The sequence below is a fragment of the Columba livia genome, chromosome 4 (genome assembly GCF_036013475.1).
Source record: "Columba livia isolate bColLiv1 breed racing homer chromosome 4, bColLiv1.pat.W.v2, whole genome shotgun sequence".
Classification (NCBI taxonomy): Eukaryota; Metazoa; Chordata; class Aves; order Columbiformes; family Columbidae; genus Columba; species Columba livia.
The window spans coordinates 6,076,871-6,100,469 of record NC_088605.1 but is presented as its reverse complement, the minus strand read 5'-3'; the positions used below and the strand labels follow the sequence as shown (position 1 = coordinate 6,100,469).

General features: G+C 42.0%; 1 protein-coding gene across 2 annotated transcripts in view; it reads right to left on the bottom strand.

Moving 5' to 3' along the window:
• Positions 1 to 23,270, bottom strand: part of EIF2AK3 (eukaryotic translation initiation factor 2 alpha kinase 3) — a 44,212-nt gene extending 20,942 nt beyond the window's left edge. Inside the window, exons 1-3 of one of the 2 annotated variants that reach the window (XM_065060253.1) lie at positions 23,234 to 23,270; positions 15,640 to 15,769; positions 1,342 to 1,536 (exon numbers count right to left, since the gene is read on the bottom strand). In XM_065060253.1, coding sequence (XP_064916325.1) covers positions 1,342 to 1,521 — 180 coding nt within the window. In that variant the 5' untranslated portion in view covers positions 1,522 to 1,536; positions 15,640 to 15,769; positions 23,234 to 23,270. Of the gene's footprint in view, positions 1 to 1,341; positions 1,537 to 15,639; positions 15,770 to 22,815; positions 23,211 to 23,233 lie in introns of those variants that run through there. The other variant, XM_013369533.3, reaches the window with a different exon arrangement.
• Positions 23,271 to 23,599: the final 329 nt, after the last annotated feature.

The window sequence follows — 23,599 nt, the reverse complement described above, 5'->3', positions numbered from 1 at the left end:
TATGAAAAAAAACATTCTTAGATGACCCACAGCATAATTCTGCTTTTGCGCCGTATTTGTCTCAGCATAACTCTGTTAGCTTCAAATGACACATTATTGATCTATATAAAACACTGCAGAGCTTCCCCCTTCACCTTGGCCGCTATTAAACAAGACCTTATTCAACTCTCACAGTCACTCAGACTTTGCAACAGCCCCAATCTCAAATGGATTTGGGATTTTATGGGCAACTGTATTTTGAAAAGGGCGTTGAACACACTGTCAGGAAGTCTGAATTGACATCTTACTGCCAGAGACAACAGGCTGCCCAAACTCTTAACAAGGACCAGTCAGGCACAATTTCCTGTATGAGGCACCTTTGCTACCATGAGCACAAGCCAGGAATCAAAGCAGAAACTGAGATTTCCACTTTCTGCACACTGGGGGAGCGGGCTGTCGGTGCACAGCGCCCTCTGCTATCAGTGAGGGAATCAAAATGATTTCATGAACTCTTGGTTTGGGTCTATGCTGTTTATCACTAGGGATCACTCTGTGTTGTGCCATAGAATTGTTGTGCATTAAAGTGGATGGTCAAATTGGAAAAGCCGATTTTGTGGAAAACAAGCATTGGAAGTTTAGAATTTTAAAACTGAATCTATTTTTTAACTTGTTTTAAAACACACCCTTTCTGATTTAGCAGATGTCTGTTCTTCACTACACAAAGTATCTACAAGCATTTTAATGACATCCGACCTTAAGGATGGGGAGGGAGATGTCAATTCTAGGACTCGGAATAATGCAATTAATTCCTGTGCTTTTTCTAGACTTTTTTCCTTGTGTGTTTTTTTTCCAAGATATACAACTTTGAACCAATGGATTTCAGAAGAAAAATACCTTCTGAACTAGCCAGATAGCAAGTAGTTTTCAATTTAACTTTTGCATATGACTTCAAAATTTAAGGAGAACTTCTTCTAAGAGATAGTAAACTTGCTGACAGAACTACATCTTAAACTTTTCCATATGCTGAATGTTTTTCTGGTTTTCAACAGCTATTCATCATTAGCTGTGAAAAATCTGCAATGAGCTGTGAAACAAGTGTGTCACCTAAAGCTTTCTTTGATATGCAGTAAGAAAAACAGCAAAGTCTACTCCAAGCAGAGCTATAGGATAAAGCTGAACTCCTCTCCCAGCTTGGTAGAAAGGGGTCATCCCTCTTTTTACCCTCTGGTCACAAAACCGCTGACCACATTCCACTCTTTGGTGCCAGGCAGGTGTATACTTGAGCTGTACTGCAGTTTAAATCTCAAGAGCAACCTATTTGCTCGAAACACACCTACACAAGGCAACTTTTCAGGCTCTTACCTTCCCTGAGTATGAGCTCAGCCCATAGGTCGTCAAAGATTTCCCTCCAACTAAGACAACATCCTCGCCAAATTTGTAGGACGATTCGAGAAGGGATTCAACTGTGAAAGGAACTGCTTCCATGCTCTCTCGATCCCGATCCCACTGGAAAAGGTCCCCATCCAAGGAAGGGATTATCATCTTATTTCCAAACACCTACAATAATTGAATTGAAGGTTAGCTACCTTTTAACCACATTTTCATCAAAACATGCAGATCACAAATGGAAACAGAAACACTGCATAAGCAAGTACGGTGCATTATATTCCAGTGTGCTGTTTTATGGTTTTGTATCCCAGAGTCTTATTTTTCAAAGTTATACTGAAGACAGAGAACTTTCAGGCATTCCAATGCATATTTCTTGCTTAAAAAACAGTTCAGTGTGCGACACTTCTTCCACTTTAAACAAAACATTTTAAAGCTCAATTAGTTGATGGATTAGCATTCATCCAGACTGTAGAAAATATGATCTGGGGAGAAGCACTGAAGAGACAGTCACTGGTTAAAGTGCAAATTTTGCAGATTATCTGTGATAATTTCACGGGAAAGTTCTGCTTCATGGTTTTGTTTTGGTTTGTTTTTCCAGAGGCAGTTTACTGCTAAACACAGAACCAATCATTCTCTCTAGATCAGAAAACTGAATCTGGTTTTAAAAGAAAAGCTGAGGCTGTATGTGAACAATTTTACAGTTAATGACTACTCCCAAACATCCATCCTCCTGGAAAGCAGAGAGAGCAATTATCACTAAGAGCTCACATTTCACCTTTGCTTTCCCAGACAGGTAAAATCTGAATTCTCCTCCCCAGAATTTCTCAAGTATACCGTTCCTTTAAAACGTGCCTGATTTTTCTTAAACACACAAGTCAGAAAAGAATCATCACCAGGTTCATTTCATCCATTACACTGAGATTTTGAAGGGGATCCTAGTTCGGAAGTATGAGTCATTGTCAATGAGTACTAAGGGACTTATTAAGAAACTCATTATCAGCATGACAGACCACAACTAATACTGTGGAGCCACAGTGGCTGTGCCCATCAAGAACACCGAGAAGCTGTAATCCACATAATCTTAGTTTTTGAGGATATGGATTAACATGGAAGATTTTAATTATTTTTCAGAACCTCTGTCCATTTGGGCAGTATCCTACAACATAATTACATTAAATTCGGATACTTTACACATTAGGATTTAAAGACTGCTTCTGGTACATGTATGTTAGTCACTTTAAACAAAATACTCCTGCTCACATTCTGAAGCACAGACGGGTATTACGAAGCCACACAAAAGATCCAGAGGGTTTCTGGTTATTATTTCTGGAAGTACTGTGAGGATCGAAAACCACATCTTGTGCATGATTAAAATTCTCTCTAAGATGCGATTTTTTTATTCCTCTAACTGGGTCACAGATGAGCAAACAGCATTAAGCAAACTTGGGATTCACCTAAACAGGGAGGGAAAGACAGATCTTGTAAATGTGTGCATGTCTAGACTAATACCTTTTCTTACACTGTTTGACGTACCTCCTTCAAAGAGAAAATTCAGGTGACTTAACTAACAATGCTGGTGACTGTATTTAAGATCCCTAAAGGATCCAACACCGATGCTTTCTGGCTTTGATAAGCCTCATGATGACTGACAATTAAAACTCCTCTCAGGTGCATAATGTGTAATTGAAAAGATGGTAAAAACAAACCCCTGAGAGTAGCTGCGAAGTTCTTTACAAAGCAAAATGAGGTATGTTCTTTCCCTCCTAGATATTTACCTTATGGCAAAAAAGGCCAAGCATCCTCGAAGAGACACTGCGTGAGATCTGTGATGCCAAAGAAATGTTGCATTATGGCTACCACTAGGGAGGAAAAATACACACACAGGGCTCTATACACACGCTTACAGAAATGAACCAGCAAAAATGTGTGCAGGGAGTGGTCATTTGGAGAAACCACCTGATCAGTGGAAAAATAAAGCAAAGAAATAAGGTTTAAATAAACATTCCTATTTGAGAGCAGCCTTGTGGTCTTAAGAAACAAAGGTATGCAGATTTTGGAAAATACCATTTTAAAAAGATGTCAGTGCCAAAGCTGCAGCTGTAACTATGTTGGAGTATCCTGTTAAAACATCCAACACAGAAGAGTAATATCATAAAGTGTTTTTGTAATATATGCTTTCAGAAACGCACAATAATTTTGACAACAACTTTTAGCCTGTGCAGCTGTTACTTGGCATTAATAAATCTTCTGGAAGGTTTCTTCCTGCACGTGGTTCATATATCTGCAAATAGTTTGGAGGCCTATGCTCACTTCCAGCAACATGAGATATTTCCTATATAAATAAGAGATATTTAATATATAAATAAGAATGAATAGCAAAGGTTCTTTTTATAAGCAGCTTTCTAATTATACAAAAGCCAAACCCACTCCTGTACCTGTTTCAGCCCAAGCCCAGCAAATCAAGTCACCAACTGACCAAGTCGGATCCTGAAGAAATTCTACTGGCCATCAATCAGCTAAATTCACATAACGTGGTCAAACTGGAGGTGTGCAGTGGCAGCTGGACCTGCATGTTCAGACTTTCAGATACGCTTGCTGGAAGCCACAACCACGATGGCTATGTGACGTGGTGTGGTCCAAGGGCTGCAGAGCACCCCATCGGTTTGCAAGGAGACCAGTGCCAAGTGCCCGGGAACGGCTGCTGAGCAAGGGGGACTTCTGCTGGGTAACTGCGAGCTCTGGGGACATGTTCTTCATCCCGAAGCTCTTGCTCCTGGACCTGAGTAGGATATTTTCCACTAGCAAACAACAGGCAACACGTTGGCAATTTCTGGGAACCACACAGCGAAATTCCCAACACACATGAAGCTCACTCAACAACACACACTTGTATACTCCCAAGATAGGGGTCAAATCAGGGCATGGTTTGCATGCCTTCAAAAATTCCCCAATGGTGGGGCGTTGACTGCTCCTCCGTTACAACCTTGGTCCCCACGAACTGCAGAGGACAAACGAGAACATTTCAGCCAGCTCTGCTGATCACCTGCCCGTGCTCCCAACCTTGAGGGTGCCTACACGTGACACTGGGAAAGAAAGGCTGAGAAAAGACACAACTGCTGTGGGCAAACACACCGGGAGAGGGAACGCAGGCAGTGAAGCTGCACTGAAGGACACGGCCAGAGTACAAGAAGATGCGGTTAAACTCACCGTAAGTGCAAGTGAGACATTTCGGCTACTAGCCATCACAAACCTGGTATTACACAACAGAAACAGATCAGAGGAAAAAAACAATCACCTTATTTTAGGATGAATCTATCTATAAATAGTGACCAACTCTCTTTAGTGACCGATGACAGAACCCAAGGAAACGGCAGGAAGATGTGCCACGGGAGGTTTAGGTTGGACATGAGGAAAAGGTTCTTCACCCAGAGGTGCTGGACACTGGAACAGGCTCCCCAGGGAGGTGTCACAGCCCCAAGCCTGACAGTGTTCAAGAAGAGACTGGACAACGTCCTCAGACACATGCTGTGAACTGTGGGGTTGTCACATGCAGGGACAGGAGCCGGGTTCAAAGATCATTGTGGGTCCCTTCCAACTCAGGACATTCTGTGATTCTACGATAAATGGGACTAGATGACATGGTGCTCACAAGGGACCATCACAATGGGGATCACCACAAAGGTCTGCTGTTAATAACACCGCTTTATTTGAAGAATGGGGCAGGTATACAAACCTGCACACTTGCAGGTACCCACAAACACACATAACAAAAGGTGTTTGTGGGCACCTGTGCTGACATTTTTAAAAGAGCAGTTTAGCCAGAGAACATTAATAATAACTCCTATCTGAGTTATGCAGCTCATTCTCTAGCACATCAGAAGCAGCAAAGGGACTTTCCTTGAAAGTACCAGCAACCAGCATCGGCATGCAGCTCAGGTAAAGGAATGACATCACCCTGTATCTCAAAAGCATTACCTCATCTCCTAATCCAAGGAGTGAGTCACCCAGGCAGTCAGCTGCAAATCTCTTGGCACAGAAAATGTAGGTTACCAGGATGCACTTACACATTCCTCTGATCTGTCAATGTAAATAGCTATTTGTTCAGCTTCACTGGTCAGCAATATGGCACATAATTGTTAAGTGGCTTGTCTTTCAGAAGTAACACTTAAAAAAAAAGAAAAAAAAACCCAACACATTAACTATCGAGCCCTAAACGAGACGCTGCTCTTTTGCTCATTAAGAGTTGGAAGCTAAAGTTCTCCATTGGCTGAGTGCAGCCCTATCAGCGGCGCTGGCTGCTCAATCTCCAGGCCGACGGGTGAGGTAATGCAGTTTCTAAAAAGCCTTCACAAAAAAAAAAAAGAGGCAAAAAAAGCATAACGATCCGAAATGGCATATGCTACCAGGGAATTTGCTGTCTAGACTTTTTACTGGAAAGGAGGGCAGAGCACGCGAGGTTCCATGGCAGGCTGATCGGTGCAGGAAGCTGTTGATTTATAGCAGTGGCAGAAAAAAACAAACAAACGTGTAAAGAGAGATCAAAACAAGCTCAAGTGCTAAAGCTTCCATGAGCTGCTTAACAGTAAGCGTGACAATTGTTTGCCACGGCTAACGCTCTGTATCATATGAAGCAGAAATCAAGCCTGCTCACGTGCGGGCACATCTGAGGCAAGTCTGGTGCCAAAACAGTCAATATTATCGTTTTCAAATGGGCTGAACTTTCCAATAACTCCGAGGAAATAACTAAGCGCAGGTAAAATGTTTTCCTTAGAACAGGAAGTGTTATGTCTTTATGTTTTTCTAACGCTTCAGCTTGTGTTTTTCAAATCTTACTCATCATAAACTGCGAGAGCTTCATTGCAGTTACTAATTAACTAAGACTAACCTGTATGATCTTAAATGATAAGGGCACCAATTGTTTTCCTCTGTTATTATTTCTACAATAGGATCACTGTAACAAACAGGATCAAAGCTAATATCAGGCATGTTACTAAGAAAGCTACTTCTCAGTAAGAATTATGTCTTTTAAGCCCTTTAAAATTAATCTAGGCAACATATTAAAAGCCACATATTGCAGCTTCACTCTAACGGGTAGGAACAACAATCTGCACAAACAAATCTGGGAAAGAAAAGGCAATATTTGTATATTCCACATGTTTTGGGTTTGTTTTAATTCAGAGGCATACAGGAATACAGGTCTTTGCACAGATGCGCTGGTTTGTGACCTCCTTCCCATATGAGAGGTTATTTCTCCTCTTCAGCTTGTATTTCAGGATGTTGATTCAACTGTTTTCCCTTCAGCTACCTGCAGAAATCCTGAAGCACAGGGTACTACAAGGGTAACAGCATACTGTTCCTAACAGGCAAACCCTAATCAAACAGGAATTCACTGAGATGAAGGGGCCAGCTAGAGCCTAGGAGATATTTTTCTCCAAACTTCCTGCAAGGCTCATAACATCACCTCCTCTTCCTTAAGAAGAGAACAAAGACCCAGGCACTAGTACAATCTTTTGAAAAACAAAAGCTGTTGAGTTAAGCTATTCCAACGCCTAAAGCACTGGTAAAAGAGCAAAGAGTTCTTCAGAGCATACAGTGCTGTTTAACCAGCCAAGGAAGAAAAATTGATTGCAAAGGGGAGTCCATGATTTACATCAGTAAAATGACCTTCTAAAACGTGTTCAAGGGCAACGAGGAAGCTGAAGGAGGAAGTACCAACAGAGGAGGCTGTCGTGTCTAACCAAACTTTCCTTCTTGTAAATGACATCACTTTCTAATCTCAGCACCACCCCTGTTTACAGACCACGCACCTATTCTCAACTACCTCCTGCTGCTGTTAACCAGGGTATGTGCTGGGACCGTCCTCAAGACCAGGACCGTGAGAAAGGCTGCACTTGGACATCTGATGGATGAATTGGTATTTTATGCAGCCAGGAATACGTGGACATCCTCCTCCAAAGGGATAAGAGCCAGCCTGTGCTCGAGTGGCACATCAGAGACGCCACGGAAATGGGTTAGTGACACGCTGAAAGGACACGCAGGCTCCACGCAGCATTAGGGGGTGTACATGCGTTTCAAACCTCACGATTTTTACCATGGGGCTGTACAGCTCATCCAGAAATAGAAATTCATGGGATTTGTCAAGTGACCCACATTAAGATCCATATGACACAAGTTTTATCTATTACGGCCTTTCTTCTCCTTCCACCATCCCCCACACTCTACAAGCTGCTAATACCGCATTTTTCATTGGTTAGAACAGACTGGGCCAAATCATAAACATGATATTCTTGGCCATGTATTTTGTGTATGATGAGCACATGAAGTGATGCTGTAACTCTGTGTTGGATGAGTACTAGAGAACTCATTTGAAAACTTTTTTTCTCTCTCATCAAAGTAACACCTGCAACATCCTTCCAACAGCTTTATTAAATTACTATAGATGGTATCTCCATTGCGATTCTACACTTCAGATTTTAACATCTGATCAGTTGCAAGCTCCCAGGGTCCCAACAAAACTGTGTGTTACACAAATAGCGACAGATGAGAGCAGCACAGTAGCTTGAGAATTATACTCTCATTTCCAGTGTCAAGGGCACAGTATCTTGTTCGGTTTGAGTTTGCCATTGAAAGAATTAGTCCTAGTCTGTCCTCTGCCCTCCCTTGAGCAGCCATGCAGGGGTACAGAGGAATTGCAGTCTGTTCACGAGACCACTCTGGCTTCAGAAGAGATCAGGTCTCAATACTGTTTACTGTGCAATCACACAGATCTTTCTTCTGTAGAGGAGCAAACTAAAATATCGCTGTTACTTTAATCATAGTCAAACAAGACTTGGGGTTTTGACTACAGAGATGCCATCCTGCTTTGCTGCCATGGTAACAGACTTTTAAAAATTGTTCTCCTTAATAATAAGGAGAAAAAAAATGCACGGTGCTTATCGAAAGACTTTATTTTGACATTATTCCATCCTCCTCTTAACGTGGCAAGTTTTATTAATAAAAGAAAAGACTGCAACAGTCTTCTGGAACTTAAGAGTACTCCATTCTGAGACAAAGCGGAGCTGCTGCTACTTATCCCATCACTGAGCTCCTTAAAACTAATAGCACATAAGGGAGAAGATTAGCAAAGAAAATGAAAACTACCCAAAACCTTGCCTCTACAGAAACAGGTCCTATACAGAAGCTCATTAACCACCATGTTAAATTTTGTACTGTTCCACTATTGGGCTGTATTAAGACAATGTTTTAAATCTACCACCACCTCCAACACCCCACAAAGCTCTTTTGCAGACCACACGGGTTCCTGTAGCATCACCTGGACGCTCAGCAAAATGCTTCTCTTCAGAGAAGGGGCAATAGCAGATGCCCATGTCACTGCATGGGTCCAGGATTTAAGCTGATCTCTGCGACACCTTGTGTGTTTCTTGCCCTGGTCCTGCCTGGACTGGGTGGGGTTATTTTCAGATAAGGACAGAGTGTCTGTGTGTCTTGAAAAATTAAATCACAGAGCAACTCCCACAGGAAAGCAGAGCCCAGTACAGGAGAACAGAACGTGGCAAATGCACAGTTCTCCTCTTCCAAGGATGCAAAAAAGGAGACTGCACAAAACATGCAGTTGCTCTGACAGAAAGATTAAGAGTTACCTGCATATGGAGAACAAAGTTCAGAAGAAATTCAGCAATGAGATGTCAGCAGCTGTGCTGCTACAGGAATGATTTGCTAAACTGTCCAAAATGCTTAACGCGTGAAACGGGCACTTTCTTTTACAGATAAAGATATCGGCTGAAAGTTCAAATCACTTTGGTTTGGGCTGCTGAGTTCCAAATATCTAACTTATCCATTCCCTGTTCTGAAACAGGTATTTGCCTAGGCATTACGAGAGTTGATCCATTTTAATATCTGTTAACACTAGAACTGCTTAATGGCAATACAAAACATGCAGTGTACCATATGTAATTAAATTACAAGCTGCTATAAAGATAACTAAAGAACAGAGACAGCAAGCTGATGGTAAACATCTTTTCCATTATTTGCAGCAATGCATTTTTGACCATGTCTGTGACAGGCGAAAATCTGTGATAAACGTTAGCCCAGAGTGACACCGAGAAACTTTCCTGGCTTTATTCGAGGCAGAGCATCACTTGTAATGAGTGGGGCCAAGAGCTCTGATATCACACAAGCCACAAGATCTCGTTTTGTAGCTTCCCACGTGTCTCGTAACAGAAGCTGTCATCCCCCCAAACATCCTTACAGTACGAGTTACAGGACACATGTCAGCACTTTATCAGAGCTTGATCGGTGCTAATGACATCACGTGTCGGCAAGAAAGCAACCAAGCTGCAGTTATCGAAGTCTTTGGGTTTTTTTTAATTGAACAAGACATTGAGCTAAGATGACTGTTTTGAAGCTGTGCAGTCTCGATAAACACATAAGACCACTTGTCTAAGCAACAGCCCTACTTGTCACCCCAATAAAAATCATGATGCTGCATCACATTAACCACTAACTCAGCTCAGGCATCTGCCAGCAATTCCCTTTCTCCACAGGTTTACCGCTTCACATTTAAAAGTTCAGTTGTATTTCCCAGAAAAGCACAACTTCCAGCTATCCAAATATTTTCAAACAATCAGTCTTTTGCCAATGACTTTTTGTCCACTAAACATCATTAGAAGTTTGTTTTCAGGAGAACTGGAAATTCTCTTTTTCATTTCCCCAAGAAAGCAAAGATCTGTACTCAGAAATCCACGGATCCCTCCAGCAAGTTTCCCAAGCGTGTCGCCTCTTCAGGGCTGTGCACACCGTGCATGTTTCCAGCAACAGAAATGAAAAGAACTGCTTGTGCAATCAGGAATGATAATACATCTATGTAGTTAAAGAGCAGTCACATCTGTTCTCTTCTTGCAAAACACAGGCTCCACTCTCCTTGATAGCCCTAATAAACCTTCTCTGCTTCAATTGCAATTAGAATTTATCTTCCTTTGAAGTACAATTCTGGACACTCACTTCTTATTCATTATGAGCTTTTCCAGGACCATTTAAGACACTAATATCTCTCTCCCTACCCGCAGGCAGCACAGGATCACATTTCCTTCCCCTGCAGAGGAATCGAGACGGCAGCTGATTACCTGTCATAGGTTCCCATAGCACACAGCATTCTCAGTTTTCAACTGATCACCTCTGACCTTCAACAAAACTCTAATTATCATTCCCTGCATCTTGTATTTCATTTAGTACAGTTTAATTCCATTTCTACTATAGAAAACCTATACGATGGAGAACGGGATGATGCCCCATCCCTCCTGTGCAGGAATGATACCTCAGCTATCAGAGTATCTGGTGGTCATACGTCCTTCTCAGTAGCACACAAAAATAAGGATCAGCTACAGGACACAAGGAACTGTGCTAGTACAGTCTTCCATACAACTCAAATCATACCACCTTACCTGCAAGGCAACAGATTTTCCCCAGATTGGTCACCTCAAAAACAAGTCAATTGATTTACACTGCAACTGCTTGAACAGAGTGGTAATTTGGGGCTTTACATTTGGTCATAACATCACAGCTAGAAAGTAATTTTACAGCATTAATAGAAATCTTTAAAATTTTATCCTTCACTTCCTTGTGTAAAACTTTGCTTTAGAAAGCTTTACACATGCTCAAAGGTGTAATAGCTTAAGGCACAAAGACTCTTCCAAGTGCTAAGCAGGAAAAGATGCTTCTGTTGCTGTTGTGTCCCATGGCAGATGTTTTGAGACACACAAATACACCAAAAGTTAAGATAAACACTAGTGAGCTGGCCAGACCCATTAATTTTTAAGCAGAATCCAGAGAGAAGGCCATTTTCTCAGAACATTTGTGTAATTTGAAACTAATCTGTGTTTTGTTTTATCCAGTGACTGTTAGAGTCAGACCAGAATTATACAGGTTTAATAGAAATTCATAATAATCAGCACTTTATTCAACAGCTACTATAATAACCTTTAAAGTGCAAAGCTGTGGACCAAACAAAAACCTCTTTTCAATTCAGGCTAATCAGATGCTGCTGCAGGGGTGCCCTAAGTGGTGAGTGTGACTTTCCTAAAACCGATGTCACAAGATTTCTCTTTCAAAGAGACACTTAAGTTATTGACCCTCCCCAGCCTCTGGGAGGGCACATAAAAGAATCCAGAAACCAAAATTCAAGCCCCCCAGAGGGTGTTTTGACCTCTTGTCTTGCCCTGACCCACTTCAGTGGGGGTTCTGCAATTTCTTCCCCACCAAAGGCTAAGAAGCCCAAGGATGAAAGTTAGTGAATTTTTTCTTTGCCTTCAATGCAAATAGTCTTCAGCTGACTTCAGTTTAAACTTCTTTGCATCTCCACATTTCTCTGGAAGAAAGAACATAATACTGGGCTACTCCACAAAAAATACACCACTTTGCGTCAAAAAAAGATCACACAGGTGTCTAAGTTTGCTGGAAAGCTTATTTTATGTGGCTTTCACAAGAAGAAAGTGGCAAGAATTTAATAGATATACAATGGAATTCAAAGATTCTGAGAGACTTTAGAGGGATAAGGATGTTGACAGATTTTGAGACAGGACATAACCCAATTATTTCATTTTTCCAGGATACAGTGGTATGTTTACTGTGACTGCTATAAATGTCATCCGTGTGAACTAAAACTCATTTTGTCCCATGATCCCCCACCTCTCAAACAAGGAAATAAGGTGCTTACTTAGGGATTAGTCTGTACCAGTCAAATCATGAGCCAATGCAGTTGCTTTTATCAAGCACATCCCAGCGCAGGCTCTGCCCAGAGCACTGGAACCAGTATGGCAGGAGCTGAGTTCCCTGCAGCGCTCCCGACAGCACAAAGAAAAATCGTGAATGTCATTTTAAACTGTTGCTCTCAGATTGCCACCATCACATATCCCACTTATTTTCTCCTCTTTCAACCATCATCTATCAGCTTTTTCACTGGCAAGTTATTTTAAAATACAGGCATGTCCACACTTTTATTTCTCTCATATAATAGCTCCTCATAAAAGAAAGACAGAAGCCCATTAGGTAATTTATTATAGTATAAAGCTATGCAGGTAAGAGGACGCGTCACCCTCGTTAGTAAATGACAACAGTCTCGTAATGATGTGCTGTGAACCATTTCAGCTGCTTAAGGGGCAGTTTTCTATTTTCACTGTGGTTAAGCATCATTATGAACAGTCCAAGTCTCCCCAAAGTACTCTCTTCTGCCTAAGTATAGATTATGTATTCACTACAAAGCTGATTTTTAAAGAATAAATTACAGTGTTTTCATTAAAAGCAAGATCCATTTCAGAAAAGTTGTGATTCAATGACTTTATCCTGAACTTCAACAAGGAATCTTTATATGCAAGTAACAACAAATCTTGGAGTTGTAAACATACAGCTTGGATAAAGAAGGGCTTTTCAAAGCTTTTAAATTCCTATGCACAAGGCTGAAATGCAGAGTCTTACCTTCCCAGCACTGGTACCCTGACCATGATTGTTTATGTTGGAGCTTAGAGCTGAGGAATTAATTTTACTATTTTAGTTACCCAGACACACAATTAGTAGTTCAGCAGCCCTTCCTTTCTAATTGATCTGTTCACATGACAAATTATGAACATCTCACTTGTCAGTGTCTTAAGCAGCAGTTTCAAGATCTGAAGTGTTTGACAGAGCTGCTGGAACATTTGAAATTTTACTACCTCACTTTCCTAATTAACACACGAGCTCCAGGCAGCCAAGTTGACATTTCACAGTTAGGCAAAGGAAGTAACTACTGTTCTATTAAACGCTGAAAGTTTGAAGACCTAATGTCTGCTCTTAAAACACACTTGGAAACTGAATTGATGCTTTCACACCAGGACCTGGAACTACAGTTCATTGCACTCTCACCCAAGACAGTTAAAATAAACTCAAAACAATAAAGACACAGTAGCACACACTGTCCTCACTCTGAAAGGACACAGATCTTCAACACTGCAAGTGTAATGCAAAGAGTTTCTCATCTGCCATTTCTTGCAAAATGTAGGCGAACAAATTACATAATGGTACTGGTTTATGATGAAGATAATAATGTGGTTGCAACCACAGAGACCTTTTTTACCTCAAAAATGTTGGAAGAGGAAAAAAAAGCCTCAACAGTTACTTTGCGAGACCAAAACTGAACATGCCCCATGCCCAAATCAGAGAGGTAACACTGCAGAAGTGGGGAGACAAGAGACTCTGAGACTTTCATGAATTTAATATTTTGACCCAAACCAGAATTGTTTCAACAATTTTAATGAGGTAAATCACTCAAGTAGCATCCAGATTCACTGTGTGAAGTCTTCAGCTGGTACTGACAGCAGATGAAACATTTAAATATTTAAACATTTAAATATTTAAACCTTTAAGTGTAGCTTATTTTAAGTATTCATTGCTTTTGTTTCTTGCTAATTTCTGTCTTAACAGCATTTGTTTACATGACAGTAAGTCTAAAGAGGCCCATATTCATAACCTTTAACAGCTTCTAAAAGGCCAGAACAAAGTTTTACTTCCAAAATGAGTTCTCTTGTAGGCTCTGCATCTTCACTGATAAAATCCATTAGTGTCTTTGGCCACAGTTGTAGAAATGCAACAATTTGAAAGCCGGTCTGAAAACTACCTATATGCATAACAAATGCTCCTTAAAGGTGTATTTTTATGGTTCTCACAACCTACTAACTCGTAGCCCCAAAAGGGAATTAAATATTGTATGGAGAAACCACACGTTTTGTTGTCTAAGCAACAACCTTTTGTTTCTGCAGTCACACCACGCTGGAAAAAGATCAAAACTCTGGACAAATCAGTTACGTGACAAAATCTAGATTTGCAAAACCACTTCTACCGTATTAAATACTTGCATTCTTGAATTCTTTTTAAATCTGGGCTCATGTCTTCATTTGTACTGAAAAATGAAGTTAATATTTGCACGTATTTCAAATGTGTGTTTCATAACTGACTGTTCTGTTTTCACAGTGGTTATTAGAAACAATGCACAGCAACAGAACAATATTTTAAGTATCTAGTATTGAAAACATATGTGAAGGACCACAGTTTATAACTGGCACCTTCCTCTTTACAGTTTTCATATTCTTTTAAATTCTGTTGCAGAACATATTTTTAAGAAAGTTCTTTCCTACGGTGTTCTGTCTTAAATATAAAAATACATCTTAAACACAAAATGATATCTGAACAAGACTCAAGAAGTTGCATCCATCAATAAAATTCTCTCTCCGAAACAAAGGAACACGGGTTAACATTCACGTTACTTTTGCAATCTGAGATACCCATTACTAGCTCTCACACACTACCACAGCAACAGATCCAGTCTTTCCTTAGACTTCTTTCTACCAAAACAGACATCACGTAAACCAGACATCAACAAAGAACCAGAAGCAAGATGCTCGCACTGAATACCCCCAAATTCAACTTCTCCAACACTCATCACACACGATACAGGACTGGTCATCAAATCCAACCATCCCTATAGTGAAGGACCATGTGCTTTGTCATCACCACAAACTGCCTCTTAGGTGGTATATTTATTCCTCTTAATTCTAGGAGAGAATGACTCATGGATCTCACTTCTTCAGTGCAGGAAAAAGAAAAGCAAAAAACCCTCTTCTAATTTCTAACCTAAAGTTTATTCAAACTGATGGTGGAAATAGCACCAAACAAGAAATTTAACTCTTTAGATTTCCTTCTTACAGTTAATCAAGAAGTGATGCAACTCTTTTCCACTCAGTCGTTTAGAGTGACCTTCAGCGCTCTCTTTCATTGCTAGCACATTCTGTTTCATAGGCAGCCTGCTTATCTAGTATAAAAAAATAATCTTTTGTTCATTTATTAAGTCACAAGGACTTTTGCTTTGCTTGAGGGACAGAAAAAAAGCCAACACTTGCCCAGACATACTCTACTAATACAAAGCAGATGATCCTTTCATTTACTTGAAACTCCAAGTAACTTGTTTTTAATCAGCAATTGCATACAATTCCCAAACTCAGTTACATCATCTAGTTTGATAGTTATCACATACGTCAATTGCAAGAATAAAATGCTGACACACTCTAGTTTGAAATGGCAACATGATGTAAGCACTCCAAAAAAAAGTTTGAGAATGGCTATCAAACTTTATCCAGACTAAGTTTGCAGCATTGTTTAACATCTCGCAAGTATGGAGGAAATTGCACTCATTTTATTATAGGAAATTCTGGTTTTAGAGATTTAGTCAGGAAAGAGGTTAAGCCTTACCTCTGGTTTACTGAGACTGGATGACACAAGAGAACCCGATCCCACATCCAGATCCCACTGTTTTCTCCCACTGTTTTCTGGATCCAGTGCAGCAATTCGTCCATCCAAAGTGCTGATAATCACTAGAGATCTGCAAGTTGGAAGCATTCACAGTCAAAACTGCAGCCATATGGAGTTTATCTATTAGCTGTTTTCTATATTTAACACAGTGCAACTCCAGCTTAAGTCTATATATTTTGCAAATTATCAATTTAACTTGGTAGCTCTACCTAGACCAACAAGAGAGTGAGTAAAAAAGTTGACGTCTCTGCCTGGATGTCATGAACTAATTTACATGCTGTAAGACACTTTCAGAGTTTAGTTTCAGGGGAAGATACTTGACTTTTTGTTCCCACATGCAGGTGTTACCATTTCAACACTGAATGAGATAATCTTTTGAGATATTTATGTGAACAGCACAGACCCTATTTTTTCTAGCCACTCCATACTGGTCTTTAATACGTCCTTTCAAACCAACCAAAACCTGAAACAATTAAGCCATCAAATCAGTATATAATAAATATCAAATCACAACTAAGTTTTCAATACCTCTGGATGAAACACTGAAATCCTGGAGATTTGACAAGTCTTAGGATAAAAACAAGACCCACGTAAGGCACACACGGGACACTGGAAACCAGCTCCAATGTCTGCAGATAAACCATGCAAACTGCTTTACCCATCTTAGGTTCTAAGCAGCCTGTCTGGGGTTGGGTGGCAGTGGCAGGCTAGCTGTCGATTTCTACAGCGCCTGAAGCTCATTGATTTTAGTAAATCTTGTTTCCTACACAGCAGTACATTAGGATAAACATTTCTGATTGGGCTAGAATTCATTAACTAAAAGAAAAAATAGACACAAACAAACAAGCCAAAAAAATCCAAACAAAAAAACCTGAACAACACGGAGACAAAACACATTTGTGAAGGGCTTTTTTTTTCCTTGAAGATGGTTTCACTCTGACCTGAAAAAGCCAGGATGTGTTGGCAGTTTTGGCTTGCGGCAGGCTCACCCAACTTCAAAGGCTGTGGGAGGAGAGCTCCATCGCTTTACAGACTGCTCACACTGAGGGAGGCTGGATCTAGTGACCCAGAAAGACCTTTATAGACACTGCTTTCCATGAGAATAAGGAACTGTGCAAATAAACCTGATGGGGATATTAACTGTTTTGGGTGGAGTTGAAAGGACCAGGATGGGGGGGAGGGGGGGGCGGTAACACACACGTATATGAATCATTACTTTAAACAATAAGGAACACTAAAATATTGTGTAGAACTGAAGCCAAATATATCAACTTGTCGAAAGTTACCAGTGTAGTAAGCTGAAGTTTAGAGAGGAAAGGATGAGGGCTCTAATTTTTCTTTAAAGAGGGAAAAACTAAAATCCTGATCTTAAAAATATGTTTGAGGATGGTGGCTTATTGCACCACCTGTTACAAAGGTCAAGAAACACACTGCACATAGAAGTAACACACACACTTTCAGAGGACTGTATACTGTACCTTTAATAAATAGAAAATTAAGTACATCTTTAACTTGTACCAAAAATAACATAGCATCTCCTATGTGAAGGTGGCCAACCATCACATTCCTCCAAAAGCTTAGTTTGAAACACTGTTAGAAAAAAAACAATTGTGCAAATATTTGAACAGTCGAATACATGAGTTTTTAATAAGCTGAGTACATATCATTATTCCAACTGTACAGAAACCAAGATCAGGTTAATAATAAACCTGAATAGAGGAGACTCTGTTCTCAAGCCCCGCACACAAGTGCTCACACACTAAGGGCCCTGGGCACCCATTTAACAGAATCTGTTTGCTTATGGCAAAACAATGTATCCGAAGCCCTCTAACATTGCATAAAAATATTATTCCAAGTGGGTCTATTTAAATTTTATGTTGATCCAGCTGACAACTAGATTACAAAAAAAAGGTAGGAGTGTAGCTAGAACAGAGAGAATTTTGGCAGTAAAACTGTAAAGAAGAAAATGTCTAAAAATCGCACTGTGAAATGTTTCCTCCCCATTTACTCCCATTGTTTTCCTTTATCTAACTCTTCCTGCTCAATTTCTCCCTGAGGTAACAAATGCTTTATGCCTTTGCATCTTTCTTTTCTGTATCATCTTTCCCCATCAGCTGCAAACCTCAACCTTCCTCAAGAGTTTTCTCACTATTTAAGCCTCGCTGCCACCAACCAAGATGGCAATTTTGGAATCTGTACCTGCACCATCATCTCCATTCACCCAAATTGGGATGTAACTGCACTTAAGTTTTAAGTTTAGCTGATTAGGAACAGAAGGGAAAAAAAATGCCTTCAGAAGGAACCTTTTTACCAATAGCACACACTGAGATGCTGGTTTAACCAACTGCTACTGCACACCCTAAAACTTCTCTCACATGCAATGGGACTTTTTTATTAGTCCCCTTGGCCACCTGCTCTATAATGGACTTTGTGAAACAAACTTCACCTTACGAGCAAACACTTTGATGAGACATAGGAACGGGACTGGCTTGGCTGTACAAGAAAAACATTCATTTCTCCCTGCTTTTTTAATGACTAACTCATTTTGAACTAAATTGTAATGTTTCTGGTCCCATCTTCATCTTGGTCTTCAACAATAATCTTGCCTGTCAGAAAAAAGTACCTGTTATAAATCCTTACTCTTGTAATAAAATCCTTTGTTATTTGCTCTGTTTCTCTATACATTAGCATCTTAATACCTGTTCTCCCCATCTCTGACTGACTCCAGTGAGTTAAAATCCTGTCAGTTGAACTCTAATTGGCATAAGATCTGCAATTGTGCCCTACACCCATGCTAGAGTTATACACTTATTATCAGATTTTCATTTTTTCAAGTTTCCTCCCTTTCCCTGTGAGATTCCACTGCTTGCAGCTTTGTGTACCCAGAGTATGAAACGGTGATGAGATCTTCCCATCTTTCAGGTAGTCTAATCAAGCACTAGATTAACACATTCTGATAAAAGCAATCTAGATAATCGCGTCAAGGAACTATTTCAGAGCTTAAAAACAGGCAGGCAACTTGCTTTTTGTAATCCTCAGTGCTATTGTAAGTTTATTGTAGTGTATTATGCCCAATTCTTACAGCAAATTCTTACAAACACCAATTCGAGAATAAAGAGCCATCCTTTCAGCCATCCCTCTGCAGCCCTTTGGTGGCTTAAGCATTTAGGACTGAAACTGCAACTCTATTGCATTAAACTGAAATAGCGATATTCTCGATGTGTCCTTGGGAAACTTAATTGGCAAGTTGCAAGGAAAAGGAATTCCTGTGTTGGCTTCTATTTTGGTTAAGTCTGATAAAACTCTGTTATTCTCTGCAAAATCATACCTTATCACTGGCTTTATCAATACCACCTCCTGGCTGGGGTAAAGCTTAAGGCCTACCTTAACCAAAGCAAAGAGCTTCCAAAAACATACAGGTTTTCCAAGAACACTACCAAACTAGACCCCAATTCTGCATACCATCCCCCACAAAACATTATCCAACTCAAGATCAAATGTAAAAAGGTTAAAAGTCACAAATATAATGCCAAGGAAGAGAGGAGGATAAAGAAAAACAGCACAAAGGCTGCAAATTCCTGAAACAGCGAGACATTGGTTGAAAGTAAATCCCAGACTGTACCAGGGAGTGAATCACATCACACAGATACTAGAGAAGGAAAAACAATACAAAAAACAAACAAACCAACCAACCCACCCCACACCAACCCCAAACTAGAATTGCAATACTCTCCACAAACTTGGACCAGACCAACAAAACTACACAAAGGAATCACTCCAAACAAGGCAGTTACTTTAATCACAGGATCCATCAAGCAGGCAACTGAAAAATGAACATCAATAAAATGATGAAGATGCCTACATACTTCACCTTGCCTCTAGCTGCTGCTCCAGAACATATCAATCTAGCGATGGAAGAGAAGAAAATCCCTTTGGGCCCTTACAGATGGCAAGGGGCCGGTAGAACATGGCACATATGAAGATGTTTGTAACCACAGCAGCTGGCAGAGACTAAGCCAATACTATATAGTCAGATTTTATTTGCACTTTGTCAATGTGAAAGTACATCTGGACACACTTCCCTCACCCCAACCATCTACAAACAGCCTCCACGGTTAAAGTTTTCTTGCCGTTTCCTGTCTTTTTTCACTCACAGACATAAGTTTGTTACTGAAGTGCAGTTATGTTCCCCATCGAAACTATGAAAAATATCTACTACAAACTTCCACATACATTGACAAAAGGCCAGTCCTGGGCCTTAAAAGCATTGTTGATATCCCATCATGAACACAGTCCACTTTTTGAGATCAGGTGGCCTGAGCAAAGCTCTGTTCTAATCTACAGAAGCGATGGCATCTAATTCACCTACAAACAGAGAAAAGGGCTAAGATTGCAAGGGAAGATGCAAACAGGATAGAGGAAGAACACTTACTTAGCTCATCTCTGTACCCTTTCACTGTGCAAAAACTTTGTATTTATTAAAATAAGTTGCTTTTGTTAGAAAAACAAAGCAGAACTTATGATCATTTTGATACAACATTTACCATTATTCCTGTTTCAGTTTTAAAATGAAAACAAAACAACTCCAACACCCTCAACCCTCAAAAGATATTGCAAATAAACCTGTTTGCCAAACTTGAACTCTAAACAGCTATTCCAATATCAAAGTCTGCATGTTTGCATGTAAAGAGCACAGGAATTCACTAACCCTCACATCATCTTCTAGGAAATTTAAAAAATCCTCAAAACTATGATGATCACATTCATTTGCCTACAGCAAAAACAGTTGTTTTTTTTTGTTTTGTTTGTTTGTTTTGTTTTGTATTTTTTCCAGATTATAGCGACCGGTTATATTACATGAATATTTTATTGCTGAAGAACAATTAGCTGAGGTGGGTAGAGATCTCTCAAATACAGATAAAAAAAGAAATGCAGGCAAATCTGTGGCCAGGCAGACATTCTATTTTTATTTCATGACAGCAAATCCGTTCCTATGCACTAATCAATTAGAGAACAGCTACATTTAATCTCATGCTTAAATTACCAAATTCAGCATCTTTAGTGTCTTTTACTTAGCTCTAGCAGTCAAACAGAAAATTATTTTTTAAATATTTTCTGGACTAAATAAACAAAGCTGTTATTAAAAATTGAATACAGCAGAACTGTCATAAACTAGGTAGGATTTTGATGACCTGATACACAAAAGAATGATCCTGTTGCTAAATGGCAAATAAATTTTCCTCAAAGAAAACAGGATGCCAACTTATCAGCCAGTTTCTTGTTCTAAGTGAATGCTCGAGTATACTAATGAAAAGCTTTGGGCTTTTCACTTTCAGAACAGGTTCTCAAATATAGCAGTCATTTAGTCATGCTCTTCTTCCTTTAAACTCTGGCTGTGGTTTATCACCTCATCTTCCTCAGCCAATTCAGAAACAGACTGGAAACAGCTCAGTAACATTTCTGCACTTGAGTCATTCATTAAAAACTCCCTTTTGCCAAAGCTTCTTACCACATGTAGTTATTAAGTATTTTATTTCCCCTTGTTATATTCTGAAACTTGTTTGGCAATTTGTTTTGCATGTTTGGTTTCCCTTCAAGCACACACCGGTGTCTGTGTTTAATAGACAATTAAGTAAACAGGAGAACTGCACTTTCTTCAAAAGAAAAAGATGTCAGAAAGGGATACTGTGCTCTGAACAACTCTGAGTTGCAGGTGTTGGAAAGAGTTTAGACTACAGACACAGCACTTTTGGGTCTCCTTCCTGCAGGCACTGCCACCCAGTAACAAGTCAAGGAAGGGATCGAGACCTGGTATTACCAGGGTAAGCAGACTGGCCAGATGTCACATAGCGTGACATCCGGAAGCTTATTTGTCTAAGAATTAAGGCAGCCTTTCTCCCTACTAACAACTATAGAAAAGAACAAGTGCCTTGTGATGATGAGGTCCCAAAGGGACCCTAGTGATGTGAGGTCCTGAAGTATCCCCAGTGATGGGGAGGTCCCAAAGTGACCTTTCTTCACTGCCACAGCCTCTCCCTCGGTCCAGCCTGTCCATCACCATAGTGCTATTCCCAGCCCCATTCCAGGACTCATCCCTTCACCCTTCACCTCTGCTCCCACCTTCCAGTAGTTCCATGTGTGTCCCCACATTCCAACTCCACACAGCAGGTTGCAGCACCCTTGTTTCTCCACACACCCCCTTCCCAATTCACTGCTCCCTCTATAAACAACCCACAGCCCAACTCTCCCCCTAGCCTCCCGCGCTCTTCCCACTACTGCATGACCCCTTTCCCATGCACCAGCCCCCTCCACAGCTGCTGATCCCCAGCCTGGACACCCCCTCCCCACCACAGAATCATAGAATGTGAGGGACTAGAAGGGACCTCAAAAGATCATCCGGTCCAATCCCCCCCACCAGAGGAGGAACACCCAGATGAGGTTACACAGGAAGGTGTCCAGGCGGGTTTTGAATGACTCCAGAGTAGGAGACTCCACAACCCCCCTGGGCAGCAAGTTCCAGGCTCTGTCACCTTCACTGAGAAATTTCTTCTCATATTTAAGTGGAATCTTTTGTGTTCCAGTTTGTACCCATTGCCCCTTGTCCTATCATTGGTTGTCACCAAGAAGAGCCTGGCTCCATCCTCCTGACACTCACCCTTTACATATTTATAAACATTAGTGAGGTCACCCCTCAGTCTCCTCTTCTCCAGCTCCAGAGCCCCAGCTCCCTCAGCCTTTCCTCACACGGGAGATGCTCCACTCCCTTCAGCATCTTTGTTACCCTGCGCTGGACTCTCTCCAGCAGTTCCCTGTCCTGCTGGAACTGAGGGGCCCAGAACCGGACACAATATTGCAGCAGCCTCAGACACCGACCCTGCTCACTGCTCCCCTCTCCCCCAGGTCACTGAGCCCCATTCCGGGTACCGGACCCCGCCAAGTGCCCCCAAACCAAGCGTTGACCCTTCTCCAGCATCTCCGCACATTGACCTCCCCACCCAGACGTCTAAGACTCCCTCAGTAGCCCCAGGAACTGACTCCCGCACCGCATTCCCCTCAGCAGTCCCAGACCCTGACCCTCATCCCAGTCACCAACCCGACCCCGACCCCCCCGCCCACCTGCCGCCGGGTCGGGCCTCTCCGCTCTCCTCAGGCTCCTGCTCGCCGGGCGCCGCGGTGGCCACTCCGGCCTCATCATCCTCCACCGTCACGTCAGCGGGACCGGCCGGCAAAGCGGCGGGAGCGGCGGCCGCCCCCAAACCGAAAGCGGCCTCCACGGCCGCGGCATCGCCCAGCGGCGGCGGCTCCGGGCCGCCCGCCGTCACCCCGAACAGAACCAGCAACGTGAAGGCGGCCAGAGCGCTGCGGCACCGCGGCCCCCGCATGGAGGGGCCCCGGCTCGCCCGCCGCCGGCCGTTAGGACATGAACGCTGTCGCCACCGCCGCCAACGCCGCCACAGAATGGGCGCCCGCCGCGCGCCGCAGCCCTCACCGCGGCGCCCCGCCCCGCCGCGCGCCCCGCCCGTCCGCCACGTACCGGCACTCCGCGCGAAACGGCCCCCGGCACCTCCGCCCGCCCCTTCGCGGCGGGCTGGGCGCTCATTGGGACGGAGCCACGCCGCTCAGGACGTTGATTCCTTTTGATTGGCGCAGCCGGCGGAGAGGGCGGGAAGGAGCGGTGTTTGTCAACAGAGCTGCCGGACCAATTGGAGTCACGCCGCTCTCTCCCCTCCCCCTAGCGCTGTCTCGACCAATCGAAAGCGCATGATTCACCGACCTGCTCTGGGATTGGCGGAGCTGGCGCACCACACGTGCTGCTGACTGGCGCGCCGGGAGGTGTAGCCCCGCCCCTTCCCGGCCGGCCCTGAGCCGCGTTGGAGACGTGGCTGTTCCTCCGTGTCGG